Source organism: Lagopus leucura, unplaced genomic scaffold (genome assembly GCF_019238085.1).
Source record: "Lagopus leucura isolate 7727_CA_CO unplaced genomic scaffold, USGS_WTPT01 Super-Scaffold_100001, whole genome shotgun sequence".
In the NCBI taxonomy this organism is placed as follows: Eukaryota; Metazoa; Chordata; class Aves; order Galliformes; family Phasianidae; genus Lagopus; species Lagopus leucura.
This window is the reverse complement of record NW_024962262.1, coordinates 75543573-75563592: the sequence shown is the minus strand read 5'-3', so window position 1 is coordinate 75563592 and position 20020 is coordinate 75543573. Positions and strand designations below refer to the sequence as shown.

General features: G+C 39.3%; 1 protein-coding gene across 5 annotated transcripts in view; it reads left to right on the top strand.

Moving 5' to 3' along the window:
• The window catches only part of MAP3K7CL (MAP3K7 C-terminal like), a 34753-nt gene that overhangs the window by 2390 nt on the left and 12343 nt on the right, over positions 1-20020 (top strand). The window contains exons 1-6 of one of the 5 annotated variants that reach the window (XM_042868433.1): positions 2301-2581; positions 2689-2753; positions 4898-5042; positions 5219-5279; positions 5524-5632; positions 13351-13412. In XM_042868433.1, coding sequence (XP_042724367.1) covers positions 5262-5279; positions 5524-5632; positions 13351-13412 — 189 coding nt within the window. In that variant the 5' untranslated portion in view covers positions 2301-2581; positions 2689-2753; positions 4898-5042; positions 5219-5261. Of the gene's footprint in view, positions 1-2300; positions 2754-4897; positions 5043-5218; positions 5280-5523; positions 5633-13350; positions 13413-20020 lie in introns of those variants that run through there. The other 4 variants (XM_042868432.1, XM_042868431.1, XM_042868430.1 and 1 more) reach the window with 4 other exon arrangements.

The window sequence follows — 20020 nt, the reverse complement described above, 5'->3', positions numbered from 1 at the left end:
TGTAAATCTTGGCTGTTTGTACAATTTTGATATCTTAGCTCATGATTAATAGTCTTCTGGAGAAGAACCCAAATGTGTGCACGTTCAGTGCAGCACAGGTGTTTCTGTATTCCATTGTAAACCATGGATAACAACACAAGGTTTAACTAGAAACACTGACATTTAAAAATATGTATACAATGGATTCCAAACATGATTATGAACTCAGTTTTCAAACACATATGCTGTTTGAACAGAGTACAACTGAAGTGTCAGTCTGGAAATGTGGAGTGTCAGAGCTTTCTGGAAAAGCCACTCCTGAACTATTCAGCCATATTTTCTGACCAAGACCCTTGCTGTTATGACTACTGAAGATCTTGCATGTCATAATTTTATGTGGAGAGCCTTTTTTAGGCTTTATCGTAATGACATGTAATGAAGCCACCTGTACCATCTAAATGTCATCTGTCCACATAAAGGCAGAAGAGATTACATAGGACCATTCTTATGTTTCCAATCATTAAGGTTGGAAAAGACCTCTAAGATCCCCCAGTCCAGCCACCAGCCCACCCTCACCATGCCCACGTCCCTCAGTGCCACATCCACACGGCTCCTGAACACCTCCAGGGAGGGTGACTGCACCACCTCCCTGTCCTACTGCCTCACTGCTCTCGCTGAAAAGAAAGTCTTCCTAATACCCAAACTGAACCTCTCCTGGAGCAATTTGGGGCCATTCCCTCTCATCCTATTGCTGTCACCTAGGAGAAAAGGACGACCCCCACCTCACCACAGTCTCCTTTCAAGTGGCTGTAGAGAGCTATGAGGTCTCCCCTAAGCCTCCTCTTCTCCAGACTGAACAACCCCAGCTCCCTCAGCAGCTCCCCATCAGATTTGTGCTCCAGATCCCTCACAGCTCTGTTGCCCTTCTCTGGACACACTCCAGGGCCTCTTGTACTGAGGAGCCCCAGACTGATTTCAGTTAAACCTTGTTTCTGTAGAAACAGAAAAAAAAAAGTATTTTTAGTAACGTCAGTGAAGCAAGGGTTTTCTGTATTTCCAAATACTTTCCCAATAGCTGGTCCTAGAGCTGGAGATCAATATTAGCTGCTGATGCTATTGATCCGTAGAAAGTTGTTAGAAGCAGTGATTATGATTGGAGACAAATCTCTTTCCTTCCTCTTCCAAAGGAGACATAGAGGAAAGCACCATCATTTTTTTTGTTTTGTTTTGTTTTTGTTTTCAGAAATACATCAAGAGAAAAGGGTGAGCATAGTCAGAGATGCATTTCTGCTTTTGACTGACTATTTGGGCCTAATGCTTGCTCTAAAATCACAGTTCAGTTCAGAAGATTGCCTCACCAAACACCTAACTAATGGTATGGCTCTCTGATACCCTTCTGGATCATTGCTGGCGGAAGGGCGATGTGGATAGAATATCTCTGTAGTTTGGTCATTTCAGAGGATGAAAAAGGTCTTGTGAGGGCAGCTGCTGAGTTCCTGAGATCTGCAATGATTACAGCAATCCTGGGCTGAAGCCAGAAACTGAGGAGAGGTGGGAGGTTGAGGATGAAGATTTGACTTCAGAGAGCCTTTACACTTCAACTTGTCCTGCAACCTCTGTATATCTCAGCTGAGCCAACAGAAGAATCTAGCAGTTCCTCCACTTGGGTTAGATAAAGCTTTTCCATCTGGAGTTTAGAATTAAATATACCTTCAAAACATAACTTGATTTTTTTTTTTAGAAAAAAAGAACCCCTTTTTTAATATTGTTGTGTACTCATTTTGTAATTGTTTTCCATTTCTTTAATTACAGTGGTAGCAATCAATCAAATAACGTTATGTAGGCAGTACACGTGCCTGATAGAAATTTAAACAGAAGGAGTTTTTCTCTTTTGTGATAGTTCAAGATTTCTCTCTTAATTACTTGCCTGCAGTTTCAAAGCTGAGAAATGCTACCAGAAATCACACTAGGAAATCCTCTGAGTTCAGTCAAGTCTCTGATTTAGTCAGCTTCAGTTATCGCCGTCATTATCAGTTCATCTATAAATACATCTGCTTTCACGGCGCACGCATTCTGAAATGTGCCGCTGCCTCTGCGGAGCTGCAGTGCTGTCGCCTGCCATTAGCCGAGCCTCGCTTCACCGCAGCCAGCGCGAACCGAGCCCAAAACACCGAGCCCATCCCTTGTTGTTAGCTCTGATCGTTGCTGCTATCATTTGATAGTCCGCTTGCAGCCGGTCCAAGTTGGCAATGTCACCCCAAGCTGATTGGAGCCACAGACATTTTTGCTGACTGGAGTCATGCTATCTTTGCCAGTTTGCTGGAATAGACACAGACACTGATTGGGTCATGCTGAAAACATTCCTGTCCTATGAAGCAAGTCTGTTTGTATTTTAGGTTTGCCAGGACTAATGAATTAAAAATCTTGGTCTCGCCACAGCTTGCTGTTTAATAATGCCTGTGACAGAAGGATTTTTTCCTCCCTGAAGCATGACAGCATCATAATCCCTCGCCACTGGAAAGGAGAGGAAGGAAAAGCAGAATTGTGAAGAAAAGCAGAAAAGGGTGATCTTCTGGGACCGCAAAGCCCATGGGAAGTGCAGGTAGCAGCATGTTGCCCTGACAGCTGTCTCAGCTTCTCAGACCTTGTCAGTTTGTTGCTATGCAGCAGGTGCAGCCTTTTCTTTTATTGAAGCTTTACTCCATAAAGGCAACGACAAGCCAAGGCAGTGGCTGGCCCTGGATTACACAAGTGCAGACACTCCACTAAGTGAGGTAAGGCAACAGGTGTGAAAACTGAACTAAACTGATAGCACTGTAACAACACTTAGATTATCCGGGTTCTGCTACAGATTTTTTATGAACCGTGGGCAGCCAGCGCTATAAGCAATTGTCATGAGCTAGGGGGCTGCTCATTAAAGGACATTAAATTCCAGGTTGCCCACTCACATTCATCCCTGTCTACAGCGATACCGTTCATCATGTGTGGAGAAGGCGGGTGGGATGGGGGCTTTCAGGCTGTGTGCTTCCTGCATCAAAACTTGCTTGCACACAGAACGCTTCCACCTCTCTCTGTACTCTCATTGCTTGTTGTGATGAAGAGCTTGAGGATGCTGCACAAAACTGATTGAAGGTATAAATGTCATATAAGAAACCGGATAGCAGAGTAATTGCTCTGTACAAAGATGTGATTTCTTTTCTGTTTTGTTGCTGCTGTTGTTGTTTGTGTGTGTGTGAATTAGAATAAAATGAAAACTTTCTTTTGTGTTATGACAGAAATCGCCATCACTTACTGAAAGGGTATTGATTCTTGCCCTCAAACAGCTAGAGTTAAGAGATCTAATGTAAAGATACTAAAGACCACAGACCATGTAATTGGTTGGTATTAATAATTGGTAATTATTCCAAACAGTATTGCTGTTGAAATTTAAATCCTTCAGCAGAATGCATCATTTTAGTTTCTTAGGCTATGATATGAACTGTGAAGTGGAAGACCACTCGTGATAGTAGATATCAGGGGAATGATACAGAATGATGAATAGCCTTGTTTCAAGGATGTGCTTATCATTTAAAATCTCTTTGTTTTTCCTGTTTACCTTGTACTGGGGAGGAGAGAAGGGAAATAAAATCAAGCAATTTTGCATTAGCAGTTCTGTTGTCTTTTAAGAAAATGAAATGTCTCAAATATTTCTTATAAAGTGTTTCCGGAGGAAGAAAAAAAGATCAATAATGTTGAGAAAGTAAATGTTAGTGCTCTTCATAATAGAATATTTCAATTGACTCTAGAGATCTTTCTCTGAGACTAAAGTCATACACTGTGGCAGTTATTTGACCTTTGTTCGTCTCTGCCCAATAGATATCAGTTCGAATTTTTGTGCCTTGATGTATAGCAAGAGAGAATAAGGGATAATCCTTGATACTTTTCATGTGTCAGCAGAAAAAGAAGTTCTCACCTCCAAATGAGATTTATTTAACGATATTAGAATATTTGTTATTTTCAGAAAAAGTAAGACTTTTAAATTACAATTTCTTTGATTAGGGTTAATTCTAATGAATGACTGTGTAACGTTGCCACAGAGTAACTGTATCTGTTAGCTAAATATCAATGCAGATAAAGGCTGAAATTAATGGGCCAAATGCAAATTTAGTATTCTTCCACTGGTTGCAATGCAGTGATGCCAGGGAAGAATTTGATTCACTCATGCATCACCAAGGAAGATTGTAATCCTGTAATATTAGTCTGTTCTATTGACTTTCTGAGACTGCCAAATAACTAAGTGTAAATTGGAATGGGTTGTTGGGATTTCAGTGCAATACAATTGCTACTTCACTGAAAAACTGCGAGATTATTGGCTTAGGAAATTGGCTTGTGTTTTCACGAGGTAAATGCTATGTTCTTAATGATATTACAACATTTAGCAAATATTATTATTATTGTTGTTGTTGTTGTTGTTGCTTTTTCCTGAAAAATTTGGTTTCTCATTGACCCTGGAGTTTTTACAGTGATTTAAAAGCTACTCTCATTATTTGTCCACGTTGTTGGTATGAATACAATGCACTCTGGATAGCATAGTCTACAGTCCTAAAATAATTTTTTAGGGGCAGATCTCTTGCATGCATGAAGTCCCATTGACTTCACATTCTTCACACATGGAGCTAATTAGAAAGTTAATATCTGTGAATTTCAGCAGCTTTGTGCTAGGGATACCACAAGGTCAAGTTTGCGTTCATCTACTTAGTAGAGTTCAATCATACCATTCATTCAAATGGTTAATGCATGCACTAGATCTGTGAGTACAACTTTTGAATGAAGATACTTTAATTATACTAGTACAGATCGGTAGTAACAAACTTCTTTGTTACTCATTGATTCTTTATTGCTCTGCTTGAAGTGAATTAGCAGTTTTCTTGATGGACAGGGTCTCATCTCATTAAAACTGCTTTTTGGAGCTGCTGGTCTCAGAAGAAATACCAAGGACTGCCTAAGGTCCTGATCCGGGAGGCAAACCCATGCAGAAAGACCCCTACATCTGCACAGAGGACCGCTGAAGAACCACCACCAAGGTTTGGCAAGCCACTAACTTTCTGTCCATTGACTGGGGGAGTATGGGTGGAAGGTGGGAGGTTGGGTGCCTCCTCATTGACACCATCTGGAGTGGTGTGCACGTTTCCAATCACATGGCAGGCTTGGGGTCATGTTACTCTCAACTCCCCACCCCTTCTTCCTTCTTCACCTTCAGAACCAGGCAGCATTGCCACGAGTCAAGGCTTGCTGAAGGGGCAATGGCGGGGAGCAAGCAGGTGAGGAGAGGGGAAGCTTCCTTTGCCATTGTACTTTCTAATCTGCAAATAGCAAAAGAAAGGCAGTCTGCACTTGAATCCTTTTTAAACGGATAAGTGAAATGGCATTCCCTTGGCTTTGATTCTAAACATTGCTTGGTTAGAATGAGAAAGGTAGCTATGAATGCATGAGAAGCATTAAAAAACTCATTTGCTGGATGGTATCACGTGCTCTGTAATAAATGTTTTGTTTATATTATTTCAGCTGGAACAGACAAGTAAAAGCATTGGCTCAAGTGCCCACATGATCACCACCGCCAGGGTACCTGCTGATAAGCCAGTACGAATTGCCTTCAGCCTGGATGAATCCCCAGGTACAATTTAATTTACAGATTAAGCCACAAGGAAGTGATTGCTTTAATTTTTTACATGCTTTTTACCAGTGTCTACAATATCAAATGAAGTCCAGAGTTATAGGTGAATTTTCTTCCTGAGTGATAGCAGTATCGTATGATCAATTTTCTTGACCAGTAGCTTCTAATGTTTCCATTAGCAATTTCATTAGACTAAAATGACTGACAGTTTAGATTACTTTTTTTCAATGGTTTCAGGAAGATAGACTTCAGGTTTTAATTAACTATCAAAATCATTTGTATTTACAGTATACTTGATTTTCAGGCAATTTTAAAATAACAGAATAAAAGGGACATTTTGTACTGTCAGTGAGGCTAGAACAGGAAGAGACTTTCCCTTCAACAGGAAGGTTGGAAAGTGCCACACGTGCCCAGCTTGGTGAAAGGTTTCAGGAAACGGATGCCCCACATGGCATGTTCTCTGAGAAAGCAGCAGAAATTTCATTGATGTTTATCCTGTCAGCTAGTGCTGACTGAGCATTAATTTGCTCAAATATGCTCTGTATGCACATGGCCCCTTCAGACTTTGGAACAAGTGAATATTCTTAGTTTGTATCTTAAATATTATTAAGGTCTGGAGAGCCATTGATGTGCAATAAAAAATCAGAGTGTAACAAGGTAAAATGGAAGCTAGGAAGTATCTTAAATAAAGTTGACTGAGCTGTTGTTAAGGTGAGTCACTGTCTGAGATGTGTTGATGATGTGAAATCTGAGGATCTCTGATAAAGATAACTTCAACCCACTGCTGATGAGTGCTCTATGGGACAGGATAATATGTGAAGTCTCTTCCTGAGCTTTCTGAGAATAGCCTTAACTTGGATATCATTTTGTCATTTTAAGAAATATTGCAGAATGTACTTTATATGCCCTAGGTAATTATTGCATAATACCATTTTACAGCTATTAGTTTGGAATAAAGTATCATCCCTTATGCAAGGAGATTTCAAAACAAACATTTGTATTATTGCACATAACTTGCAGCTTATAAAGATGGGTAATCCACAAAGATTGGGAGAAGTAATATAAGGAAATATGTGGCTGTCTCTGTGCCCTCTTTTTGTAAATTACAATAACATGCTAATTACATTTTTATTACAGAGAGTAATAATCAATCCTTGTCACTTCTGAAGCTATAATGGCACGGTATGTTTCTTACAAGAATTGTGGCAAATCTAGGTCTTAGACTGAAAAGAAAGGGGAGTAATCTTTTGAATTACAGAAAGAGAATGCTTATGGGAGACACTGAAAACAAGTCAGGGAAAGCTGAGACCATGGGAAAATCAAAGAGGGTAGAGTGGTTTGTGACAGGAGACGGCAATAGGAAATAACAAGGTTGTGAATAGCTTGGAAGAAGAGGGACATGAAAGGCAGGAAGCCTAGCTTCCTTAACGTTGCATCATATTTATTTTTTACTTCTCGATCCTGCTAATAATTTCAGCCTCTCTTAACATTTACAGAAAGAATCTCAGTTACAGAAAGGTAATCTTTTTCTGTTACATTCTGTTAAACCTTTCCATAGTTTTGAGTCATTTATTACATAAAGACAAAAGTTCCAGCAATATGCAATCCACAATCTTTGAGTAGTGATAAAATTAAATAGCAACCAGTAAAAGTGACTGCCATATATTTCTCTGCACGACTAGCCCTTAGGGGCTAGTAAGAGGTCTAAACTCACGCCCTGTTTTACTGCAGCACAAGATTTCTACTCTTTCTTCTAGTAGTAACATGTAAATATTATTACCTTTTACATTATAAATATTATTACATTTAATATTATTTAACATTATTACATGTAATATATTCAGAGAAGGCAAAGCAAAGAAACTTTTGTAAGGTTTCCAAATTTACAATAAACCATAGTCAGATCAAGATAGGGTAAAGAGCTACATAGGACATTCTTTAAGATGAGCTGGGTACATACAGGAAGTCCTTCACCAGGGCTAAGTGGTGACAGAATCTCTCTGACTTAAACTTTTCCTTGAATTTTATCTCATTTGAAAGGCACAGTGATAGGTTTCACCAAGTAACGCTGCATTATCCTTCCAGGGGTTGTACCACAGCTTACTTGGAGGAACTTGCAGCATAACTAGATACAAAAAGGGGAAATGGAATGTTTCTTCTGGGTGGTGATTATCTCACTGGCTAGGATTGTAACCAAGCACTGGGTGTGAGAAGCAGTGAAAGGAGAAACTGCTCTCAACTCATGAGAAGAGATTACTTTGTGTTAACTGACCTACAAGGCGGGAGCTCGCCCATCCCGAGTGTACAAGAAATAACTTAATTGTGTTACATTATTTGTCAGTCAGTGCTTTGCTTTGTGCTTCGTACAGCATTTTCATGTGAATGTTGGCAAACCAGTTCCTTAAAAGTCCCAAGAACAGCAGCTGATTTGAGTGCTATATAAGATGACAGTTTTATTGTGTATCTCTTATTCCTGTATATATAGATATCTATGTTTGGCTCTTTTATTCAAGTTCACTAAGCTGGCATCAAACATAGGTTTCCCAGAGTATGTCTGCACATCATATTGCACCAGTTTTACTTAAGGTACTGTTTTAAATTGATGTATTTGAGACATATAATATCAGTCTATCTTATATCAATACAAGTTAAACTGAATATGATGTTCAAAAATTTGAATAAGTGGTCCCAAATAGAAAGTTCATTTTAATTTATCAACACTGATTTATTTAAACCAATTAAATTCAGTATATGCTAATTTATGTCATTAAATCTTATTTACTGACCATATCATTAAAACATCATATCCAATTATTAAATGTAGAGTACTAGATATGTATTGTGTAGTAGTTCTAAAAAAAAACTGTACAGGTAAATATCTCTTTAATTTCCCTTCCAGAATAAAAGCTTGAATGTAACAAAAGAATTCTGGTAGCAATGTGGTGATAAATTACTGCTCTACCTCTGATAGCACTCTCTGGGAAAAATCACAGATAACAAAGGCAAAATATAGCTCTTTTAATCAAACTGACAGACAGTGAAATGACATGGTATTTTTGCTAGCATAGCAAATGACTTTATTCCTCTTTATGCCTTTGTTTTCCTAGTGACCATAAATAATTTTTTGCTTTTATATTTGATCTGGTAAGACTGTTTTGTAATGGCTGCGTCAACAGCAAGCTTCAAAGCCCTACTCCATCTTCATTTTCATTTGTAATGGCAACAAAGACTTTCCAACTGATAATATATTGATTGGAAACTAATGGAGATTGCTAAAATATATGGGTGAAATTTATAAAGCCGTTTTTCCAAAACTGCACTCAGCCTACAATAAGTGGCTGGGTCTTTGGAAATGATGAGAATCATCAGATATCACTCACCTCATCTCACTCTGTTTCTTATCTACAAACATGCTCCTGAGGGGGGAAACATACTGCCAGTGTGGCTGTCTGTTCAGGGGCTGGCATGATCAGCCCATTTTTGAGGTCTTTTGGGCATTTCTGTGACATAAAATAAGAAATTCTAAGAGTGGGACAACATAACACTGCAGTCCATTCACTTTTTAGTTTGGGCTCGTGCATGTCTTTGCAGCCCCAAATGTTTCATAAATCCTGCGTGCAAGACCTTATTAGGATAGGAAGTACTTGTTGTATTTTGGGGAAGTTAGGAACCTACGTGAGATACCCTCAAAGGGACAGAGGCTGTACATTCCTCACAGGACACGTCGGGCTTAGGTTGAAGGTATACTGAGTAGGAGGGTTTTGCTCTTACCTCTTGTGTTATGGGCTGTGCTATTTTGGGGAGCTCTGCAACTCTTATTATTGAGCAAGCCTTCATAGCCTATTCCTGGGTCGGGCAGTGACCATTCCTCACTATTTTATGCGTGAGGTAACTGAGGGGTTGCGTAAGGTCGCTTCGGGCAGGACCGTGAATAGAACCCAGGGAGTTTCACGCAGTGGTGCCAAGTCCCAGTCACTTAGCCACACAGCCTTCCAGGATGAACTCCGTCAGTCTGTGCTCATCTGTCAGTAGCCAGCACTGTAGCTACTGGGCCTCACTGCCCTCTTAGGGCCAAGGCCGGACCCCCTGTAACACAGTTTTCCAGTGGTGTCCAACTGTCAGTTGCAGTCGGGTTTGAGCACTTTTCCTGTGCAAGGGCTGATCTGCTTACAGGATAACAGCCTGCTTATGTTACCAATTTAATTCTTTAATTTAGGAGGAAGAGATTTGAATACACTTGCCCACGCGTGTAGGAGAGAAAATTAGCATCTGATTGTATAATTAAAGACTGGATCATAACTCAGTTACTCGAGGAAGCGGAGTTGTGATCGGCATTTCCTAAATTTTGAGTGCTTGATTTAGCAACCTGAATGTGCTTTTAACACATTTAAATTTTTATGTTCTATTTCTGGCTATCTTTGTGAAGATCCAAGAGATACTGTAATTTGTGAGTTCATGCTGCAAACAAATCAGATGTTGTTCTTCAAGTGCTTAATCATCGGCTATTGCTCACATCCCAGTGGAGCAGGTATATAGGAAGAGACAGGAGTGTTACTTTTACTACTATACCAAGCATTTTGTCAGACAGTAGAATCTGAGGGATTTTACTTGTCTACATCATGGAAATCTGTGCTATTGATATTTCCAGAAGGCCAAAACATGGTGAGCTTCCCAGAAAGCATGATTTGTTCTTAAATGCACAACGTTAGTGTATGTTGGGGGGACTGAATGCGTAACAACATCACTAATAAGTAATAAGACACTTGTACAAAGAAAGTCAGTCTTAATGTAGTTCAGCTTTCTAAATCAGATTGCTTGAGTGAACCTCTGTACCATTCCTTATAATAAGTCCATCATCACCTCTGCGTGAGTAGGTGTGATCAGCAGAGAGACAAGAGCTCACCCGGACAACAGAGGTTGAATGGCTTATCCTTGCTGCCCATGCACACCGCTGCCCATCATGCCATCCCAGCGTGAAGGTGTGTTGGCTGGGCAGCTTAGGGAGCTTCTTCATTTGTTATGTTGCTGGCTTTACTATAGGAATGATCAGAGTTGGTTTTGAAACGTAAAGATGCTTTGTCTGAGCTCAGCTGAATGGAAAGCAAAAAGAATGTGATTTAGTCTGTTCCCCTGTGCACTAAGGCAGTAGTAATTCTTTTAGAAGAAACTGCAAGAGTTTCTTGCCTCTTGATTTTCTGCCTGTATCCTTAAAAGAATATTAGGAAGTGAATAATTGCTGTCACTTGCTTTCCTCTTTTGTGAAATCTAAATGTGTTTTATTTTTACCAAGTAATTTTTGTTGTTGTGGCTGTTACTTTGACAACGGTGAAATACAGACCAACCTGAAGAAGTAATTAATTTCACTGGAAGCTATGGAGAAATATTTTTGTTGTTGGTTTTGTGGAAAACAAGCTTGCAGTTAGCTGTGCAGATACCTCTTTGGTTTTGTGGCCTAAACACTTAAGCTGAAAATTTTGATAGGAGCCCAAGAGAATTAGGAACTCAGAAAAATTTCAAGCCACCAAAGTCCCCGGCTTATCTGATGTGGTGAGCATCATTGAGAGGATGATTTAAACAAGTCTTAAACTAGCATAACTAAAAAAAACCCTAGCAGCTGTTCAATAGATGCTAGGGCAGGCCCATTATAAAATGTACTATGGTATGCCTTAATGGTTAGGATACCAATATGTTCCATTTTTAGTACCATTGACTCAGTCACTTGAGTTCAGAAAATAAGTACTGAACATCTGCTTATTGAAAGGATTTCCTCTACAGTAAATTCTCTCCTTATTCCATCCTTTCTAAAACATTTTAAAACCTTATTTACTGTTTGTTTGTTTGTTTTCCTGAGGGGAATCCAAAATATTTTCTAATGTTCTGCAACATTATTTTTCCTTATTAATATCTGATTCAATGAAAAAGTATTTTTTGGCTGATGTCTCTTCTTCTGGGATAACTTTTTCTTTGATTTTCCTTAAGATAAAATTGTTTGAGTTCCCTCCTTACTGCTACTGTACTGAAGTTGTACTGCTGAAATTGTCAAAACAAATAGGACCATTCCTCTGCTCCAGTATCTCTGTCAGAATATTCAACAGCTATTTGGCCAAATATCTGTAGAGCAGCTGTACCCCTCGTCTGACTGAGTCCTATTCTGTCCTTCCTTTTAGCTCTGTCATATGATTCATCTTTCTTCTTTTAGATTATTGGTCTATTTTTAAATATCGTGCAAGAAAGCAACAGAAAATTAAAGGTAAACACTTGCATATCTTCAGGATACAACTCTGAAATTAAAACCATTTAAATATTTCCTACAGTAGGCATGTATGGGACATGGTGCACAAATGGAAGTTGTGTGTGTGGGTGTGACTTTATGAGGAAGACACATAGCCCATAAAAACATACTTCTTTGCTTTGTTTCTTGCAGAGGTTCATAAATATTTGCTTTGCCCTTTCGTATCACTGTATTTTTCCTCCCTGCCCTCCTCTGGGCATTCACACCACCTTCCTGGTGGTGTCCATCTCAGGCCGAGCTAGTTAAAAGTAAGATTCTGACCGTCTGTTAGCCAGTACATGACCACTGATGGCTGGATAAAGAGATAACTGTATTGGAAAAACAATTTAAACCTGCTTTGACACCTAGTTTTTTAAATCCTTTTGGGGATTTGTGGCATACAGGTTTGTCAGCAAAAAGCAGTCCACAGGATCTGACCTATGGTAGCAATTTTCTCCAGTGAGAGCCATCCTTGTTTTATTTTGACACATTACAAATAACCGGCTCTGTAAGCTGGCTTATAGTAACCTTCTCTTCACCTCCCATAACCTGTAGTAAGATACACAAACCGTCATCACAACCCAATGCAAAACTGATAGTGTGAAAGTCACTGAGAAAGAAATATTGCGGTGTCTAGCTGTGACGCTGCGTAGTATGATTCATATTTCTGATCTCAGTCCAGCTACTAGTGGGCAGGTGTCCACACCACAACACTGACGCAACTGGCACACTCTGTCCCACCTTTGCATGAAGCCCGTACTAAAAATAAAGAAATAAATAAAAACAAAGTTTGGCTCATTGTCATGAATGAACTGACTCTAGGAGGGAAGGACTACAATCCGCAGGTTAAAGTAAAGGCATTTCCTTACAGTATGGAGAGGCTTGCGGTGCTTCCTCACTTTAATCATATCTATGTTGGTGACTGTCTTCTAGTTGCTGGTGTGCCAGTCTAATTTTCTTGTTCATGCAGTTGTCTTTGGATGGTGGGAGAAAAGGTTTCTATCCTTGTTGTTTTAGCCCTGGTAAGTCATTGTACTGTGATGGGGAAGTTATCCTTCCCTTTCATTCCAGTGAGGAACTTTTTCATTGTAAGGGTGCTGTTTGTGGAAGGTTCCTTATTTTGCACTGTAATGGATATCTCAGGGAGTAGGATTGTTTCACTGTATTGTTTTTAAATTGTCACAACTCTTCTTCTGTAACTGGCTTTGTTTTGTTTCTTAATCACGGCAATACAAAATACATTTCTGCTTTTCTAGAACCTAAATAATTCCTTATTTCCCACTCATTGATATTGTCAAAGAGTTCATTAAGGTATCTCAAGTGTAGAAAAATAAGCATATACATGAAGATGTTTGTGAATATATGCAATTTAGAACTACTTTGAACAGATTATTTGAAATTGCCTTCTTGGTACATACTGGCTTTTAATGTCATCTATACCTTCTAGATGATGATGCTCCTGAAAACTCCTTCCCTTTGGCATTTCCAGAACTAGATCAGCAGCTGCAGGTAAACCTTTTCTTTTTTGACTGCAGTTCTACTTGACTGGATTTGTTTTGTTAAAAGACTCTGGATGTTACACTAAGATGAAAGTTTTCAGTGGTACTTCTCTAATCTATGAACATTTAATAAGACTGTATGTTTCCATAGAGGAAAGCGTTGTCTTTTTAAAATCTGAGAAAAGCGTTTCAGCATCTTTAATCCAATTGCAGGGAAATAATTACTTTAATAATCTCACATGCTTTTATGGTTTTTTTTTGTTTGTTTGGTGTTGTTTTTTGTTTTTTGTTTTTTACAATTCCTGTGCAAAACACAGCATGCACTACTGCACAGTAATGAAGGGAGTTTTTGTGATTTGATGGGAAAGGAAATGAGCCATGCATGTATACAAACTGTGCTAAGACTATGATCAGCCTTCTCTTAAGCATCCCTAGAGAACACAAAGGTTCATTCTGCAGTGCCATCCCATCTCAATTCTTGGATAAGAAAGGCCAGTCATCAGTCAAAACCACTGAATTCATACTGCATGGCCAGCAAGCCACACAGTTGCCCTAGAAGATGTCTGCAAGCAGTACAAGACAGAAGAGGTGAACTCCTTTGTGCCTGCTCTGATTTGTGATGCCAGTGGAGCCCTGACTGCTGGGCAATCAGGTAGCAATTGATGGCAACTCCATAGTCTGCCAGGCACCGAGCCAGCTCTGTGTCCAGGGATTATTTCCTTTTCCTCTCTGGCAGTTCTGGAGTGTTTGTTGGCCTCTGTAAGCTACTTTAGATCATCTGTTTCCCAGGAGCATTTAGACTTCCTCTGATATTTCAATATGAAGGCAGTTGTTTCCTGAGTGTAAATTGAGAAAGGCATTAGCAGAGCGTGTTGTTCAATGATGTCATCCTTCCTGTCCCCATCAACGAGTGAGACAACACTGGAGGGCTGCTGACTTAAAGGACTTAATTTTCTCTCCTGCTGTTCTCATCAAAAGGATGACTGAGGAAGGAATGGAGGATGACAGAGACTCTTCTTGCTCTGTCCCTCTAATCCTGGGAATAGAGACAGGCTGCTTGGGCATAACAAGGAAAGATTAAAGGAATGAATAGCACCTTACAGCCTGAGCTGAAAAGAGCAGCAGAGACAACTGATAGTTTTTCTTCCCTCAGAAGAACTCCATTTCAGAAAATCTGTATTGTTTTGTGGCAGACACATTGAACAGAAAGTCAATACCTGCATTTTTTTTTCAGTCAGCGACACACTGTGTGTTCATGGATAAATTGCCTCATCCCTCTGTTGGTCTGTGAAATGAGGTTAATAATTACTACCTTCCTTGTCAAAGAGCACTGAAACGAGTAAGCAAAGGCTGCTCTAAAAGAGCAAAGTATGATTGTCATTACTGCTGTTGGTACCTAAAAAGAAAATTACTAGTGTTAGATGTAGGTATTTTACAGGCCAAGTTATTATTTTTTATTAGGACTTTTACAGCCCATTTCTGGAGCAAGTAATGTGCTCTAAATGTGTAATTTTATGATAGGCTGAAATAGAGTGGAAGACTTCAAGTGTGTTGGATAAATAACGGTCTGCTAAGTAAAATATTTTCAAAAGAAACTTCCCTTGCCCTCTTGATTTCAAGATGACAACAAGTTCAAAGAACAATCAAAGGCTTTGATTCAGATTGTATTCTTATTATCCTTCATTAACTATTTTAGGGATAAATCTGAGGTAATTCGAAGGATCTTATGAATAATATCTGATCCAAGCACTCAAAATTATAATGTTAATGGTGCTGCTTCACCCATTAGCTTTCCAAGCTTATGTGCATATTATGTTTAAATGTCTTAATGCTGAACTGGTGGCAGTTAGTTAGCATAGGGTTCTGAGCTATGTAGAGGTAATAGCTTTAGCAACAACTACTTTAATTTTTTTGCTTTCATCAATATGGATCACAAAATTATAAACATTTAATATAATTAGGTTTAAATTGCTTTAAAATTCCAAAATAACAGTAAGTGTAAGAAAGCCATAATGTACCTAGTTACAATTTCTTATTAATCACATTTTTCAGTTAGTGTGATTCAGTTTGCATAGGGTATGTCAGTCCCGTATAGCATATGTTTGCAATTTCTGTTAATGGAACCTTGGCAGCATTGGAACAGGTAGCTCTCATACTGCAGAAGCAAACTTCAACAACATGGACTTCACCAGGACCTGCAGAAGTACTGAATAGTAGTGAATAGCGGTGTCCCTTACCACCCCATCCATGCTTTTCTGTATCCCAGAGTTAGCTAGTATAAAGCAGCACACATCTCAGCAAGCCCTTTAATCAACCATGGCATAGCTGCCTGAAATACTTGGGTTTGTAAGAATGTTGGTACATATTTTTATAATAAAAACATCACATATACAGCCATGAGATTTTCATTGCCGTGCTGTAAATACAGTCAAAAGCATTACTATTTTATTTAAAGAAAAAATGATATATGCAGGGTATGTGTCTGTACAGTACCAGGAACTTAAAAAAGAAAAAAAAAAAAGACTGTATTTTTGAAAACTGGTGAGACCTTGAAACCTTTAAAAAGAAGAGCCCAAATTAACCGATCTTCAGGTTAGATTTTGAAAGCAGCTTGAAAGATATGCAAGTTCACGGAGCCACTTGGAAAATCAGTGCCTTAGTATTTTATGCATGCAGGCGTCAGACCACAGCCTGAGTACCAAGCAATTTGCACCTCTCTTTTGGGCTTCAAGCCCTTGCCCTTCTATCTTTGTCCCTGGCAGTCATCTTGGCAGTTTGAGCAGAATTACCTAGTGTTCCCACTTTTCCTCCCACAGTCCTGCCATGCCTCCTGCTTGGGCACTGGTGTCCGATGGCAGGGCAGAGTTCAGTGTGGCCATCCCTGGCAGGGTGATCGTGCCTGCTGTCCAAGCACTGCTGCCAGCTATGCAGAGGTGGAGGTAGGATTGGCTGGAGGAAGGGTATTTCTAGGAGACCAACTGCAAATACTTAATGCTCTGTAAGAATTCTTACTCGAGGGAAACTAGTTGAAAGTCAGAGCTGCTTTGTGAAGAACAGAAATGATCGGTCCAGTGTTCAGATCAACTAGATATGTTCAGACAAAAACACTGTCTTCTCCAATTACCTTTCTGAATGTTACTTTTTCCACTTGTGAGAGGAAAATGTTTCAAGAAGTAATACGTAAGAAAATGATACCAGTTCTCTAATTCAAAAGTTTTGTTCTTGTTTCTTGGCCTTTAAAAAAAAGAAGTATTGTGTATGGCCAATCAGACGCAATAGCTCTATATATGAGAACACAGCAATTAATAGACAAGAAAGGCTTCATCTTTTTTGAAGCCTTGTTATTAAAAGAAAATATCTGAAGAAGTTCCTTATATGCTTAAATGAAACCAAACTCATGTTAGTAAGTTTTTAATTTGGCTTTCCTTTGTTCGCAGTATTGGAATGTATTATCTTCCCACTGAAAAGCAACACTTTGAGGATAAAGCACTAGCTTATTTGGGCTTCGGGTGTGTGTTCTTCCCCCCGTTGTACAAGCAGTTAAAGTCAGAGGTGAAGAGAGGCCAGACTTGCTGCATTTGTTAGTTTGTTGTTGGGAAGTGTTTTGCCTTGTGTCAGAGCTAAACCAGGCCTTGATTAGCTGCACAGTGCTGATGGCCTCTCTGACAAACATTTCACTACTGATTTTGTCTATATTTAGACATCTACATCAGCATGTAAGGCCTTATTGCACAGGTCACAGAATGTAGATGCATGTATCTGGTATTAAAGACTTAAATTGCTAGGCTGTCTGTCCTGCTCCAGCATTTCCTGTGGTTCATCTCCCAGAAACAATTTATTCCATCTGGGTGTTTGATTCTAAATAGGAAAGAACACAAATCTCGTACAGATATACGGAGTGTTCTGTAACTCCTTATCCTTCATGAAATCGCGAGCCTGAGACAAGTGTATCATATTTTGTTCGAATGATAAATCTCCTGTAATCAGTAGAGTTGGATGACCATAAAATTTCCTATGGCAGAGAAAAGACTCCAACTGTTCACAATATCAGCTTGTTAAGTCAAGGAGTTGTTTTTCATGCTTAAGTAGGAAATGTCTATACAAAAGAAGCGAGGAAAACATTGCAGTAAGGACAGTTTGAATGTGACACAAGCATTTATCAGAAACCTTGTTTATTCTGTCTGGAACTTAAATAATGGAACCATTGCTACTGCTCACTGCCAAGACTACTGGTACACAAACAACAAAAAAAATATTTTAGAAAGTTAAAAAGCATACAGAAGTTCTAAACAGTTTGCTCTGCATTAAAAGCACTAAATTCCAAGAGACTTCCTACAGTACTTTGGTACTCTATAATTAGATTTGATTGCCAATGAGCTGATGAAGTCTCCCGTAACACTGCTGTAATAACTGCACTTTTAGATTCTGTGTGACATGGGTGTTGACAAAGCCAAAGCATCACACTATGATTGCAAAAGTATAGAAAATCTCTCAGGCAATGAAAGCAAAACTCTCAGTTGCTTCCATCCAGCTGACCTGAATTGTTTGAAAGAAAGATAGCTGCTTATTTCCATAGTAAAAGTAGACTAGACTAGATATATCCTAGACTAGCTGCCTGAAATTGCTTGAAGAGTTGCAGTTGCTACCAAAAAGGAGCTGCAATGTCCAGCTATCACATGAAAGCACAAGGCCATGTAATGAAAATAGGCCACATGCAAAATATTGTCGCTGGGCTTTCTGTTCTTCCAGAATGGTTTAGCTGGATTTAGTTTACCAGACCTACAAAAAATACAGGATGCCACTCCAGATCTGGGCTGGAGATTACCTCCTAGTTGAGTCTGCATGCTCAGCTGGCAAAAATGCATGACACAATCTTTTTCTTCAAACTTCCCAGAAACAAGTCTTGATTTCTTTTTGAAGTACCTAGAACAACTACAACACCACAAACAAAAATTAATACATAAAAAATTGATTTTTAAAGTTTTTGAATACCGCAGTGACACTATTGACTACACAGGGCTTACAGACTTGGCTGTGAACTTCTGTGGATTGAGAATGCTGATATTCATGTGGCAAGGGAAAATGTAGATTGCAAAGTGAACAAATCAAAGAAAAATGCACAAAACAAAATTGAAAATTGTTCAGCAAAGGTAATTAGAACAGCCTGTCTTAGGCAGAAAGCTCAGTGTCTTAGCTGTCTTTTCATGAACTATCCTTACGTATCGTCTTTCAACGTCTTTCATATCTGCATTTTAAATGAAAACCTAAATAGACATTGCAGATGTCCTGTACAGATGTACGTACCTATGTGCAGTAACAGAATAGCCTGTAACAGGATCTCTTAGTGTCTGTTTGCTGAGTTCTTGAGGAAGTTTGTCAAGGTGAGTCATTCCATAAAGTGCAAGGAAAATCAGACCTTGCTGAAAATTAGGGATGGCAGGGTAGACCAACGGTACCACTGAAAACTATAGTTTCTGTAATAGCTTTGAGAACCAAATCAGAGATGCTGTGTGCACATATTTTGCCAACACAGGAAAATGAGGGTGGATGACACTGAAGCCTGAAATAAGCAGGATTAAAAGTAGCAACTGTTGCCATTAAATATAACTTTCTTTGGCCGGAGCTTTTTTTGCTTACGTAGCAGGTATGCTTTTATATATATTAATTATGGACTGGCAAGACACTTCCTGAAGTATCTGAATGAAAAAAAGACACCATACTGTAAATTGAACTTTTTTAGGACTTCTGTCGTTTGTCACCTATGGAAGCTAGAGTGCTCTTACCAAAAAATAGCATACAGACTTCGTGGATTAGAATGGGGATGCCAGTTCTGTGCCAGAGGACTGCCCTCCGGGTAGGCACTGTAAGGCTTCATGTGGCCTGGTCACAGGTATTCATAGAATCATAGAATCACCAAGGTTGGAAAAGACCTTCAAGATCATCCAGTCCAACCGTTCACCTATTCCCAATAGCTCCCACTAAACCATGTCCCTCAACACAACATCCAGCCTTTCCTTGAACACCCCCAGGACAAACTAGAGGAATAAAGCTTTGTCTGTGAGGGATTAGAGGAGTGCAGCTCGGATGTAGGGTTGGAAAGTGCATGAGAACTCTCTGTAAGCATATCACAGGGGTAGAATAGGCAGGATAAAGGAGCACCATTTGAATGAAAGCCAGTGCTGGCATAATAAAAAAAACTGGAAATTTGTCTTTGGCAAAATGGGACTGGAAGTAACAGCATAATTTCTAGTCTTGGTGAGGCTCTGGGGCAGACCCTTAGCTGAGGCAGAGGACTTAAGCTGCTCTAACAACATGATAAGCCCGTGGACTGCAGAATTTGTTTCTGATAACATGGGACTGGTTTCAGATTTTAGCACATTTCTCTCAGTCTTATTTAGATGATTATGGACAAGTTCAGTAACTGCTACATTACTGTTTTTCATTTCTTTTCTAAGGAAATTTGTCGACACTGTAAATGTGTGCCAATTCAGAGGTACACCTTTGGAACAAGTAACCTTCCCATCTTTCTGAGGTGTTTTTTTTCAGGAGTTTGCCCTTCCATCTTCTGAAAATGCTTATTTTATTGGGAACAGATGTATCATTAATTCTCTGCACCCT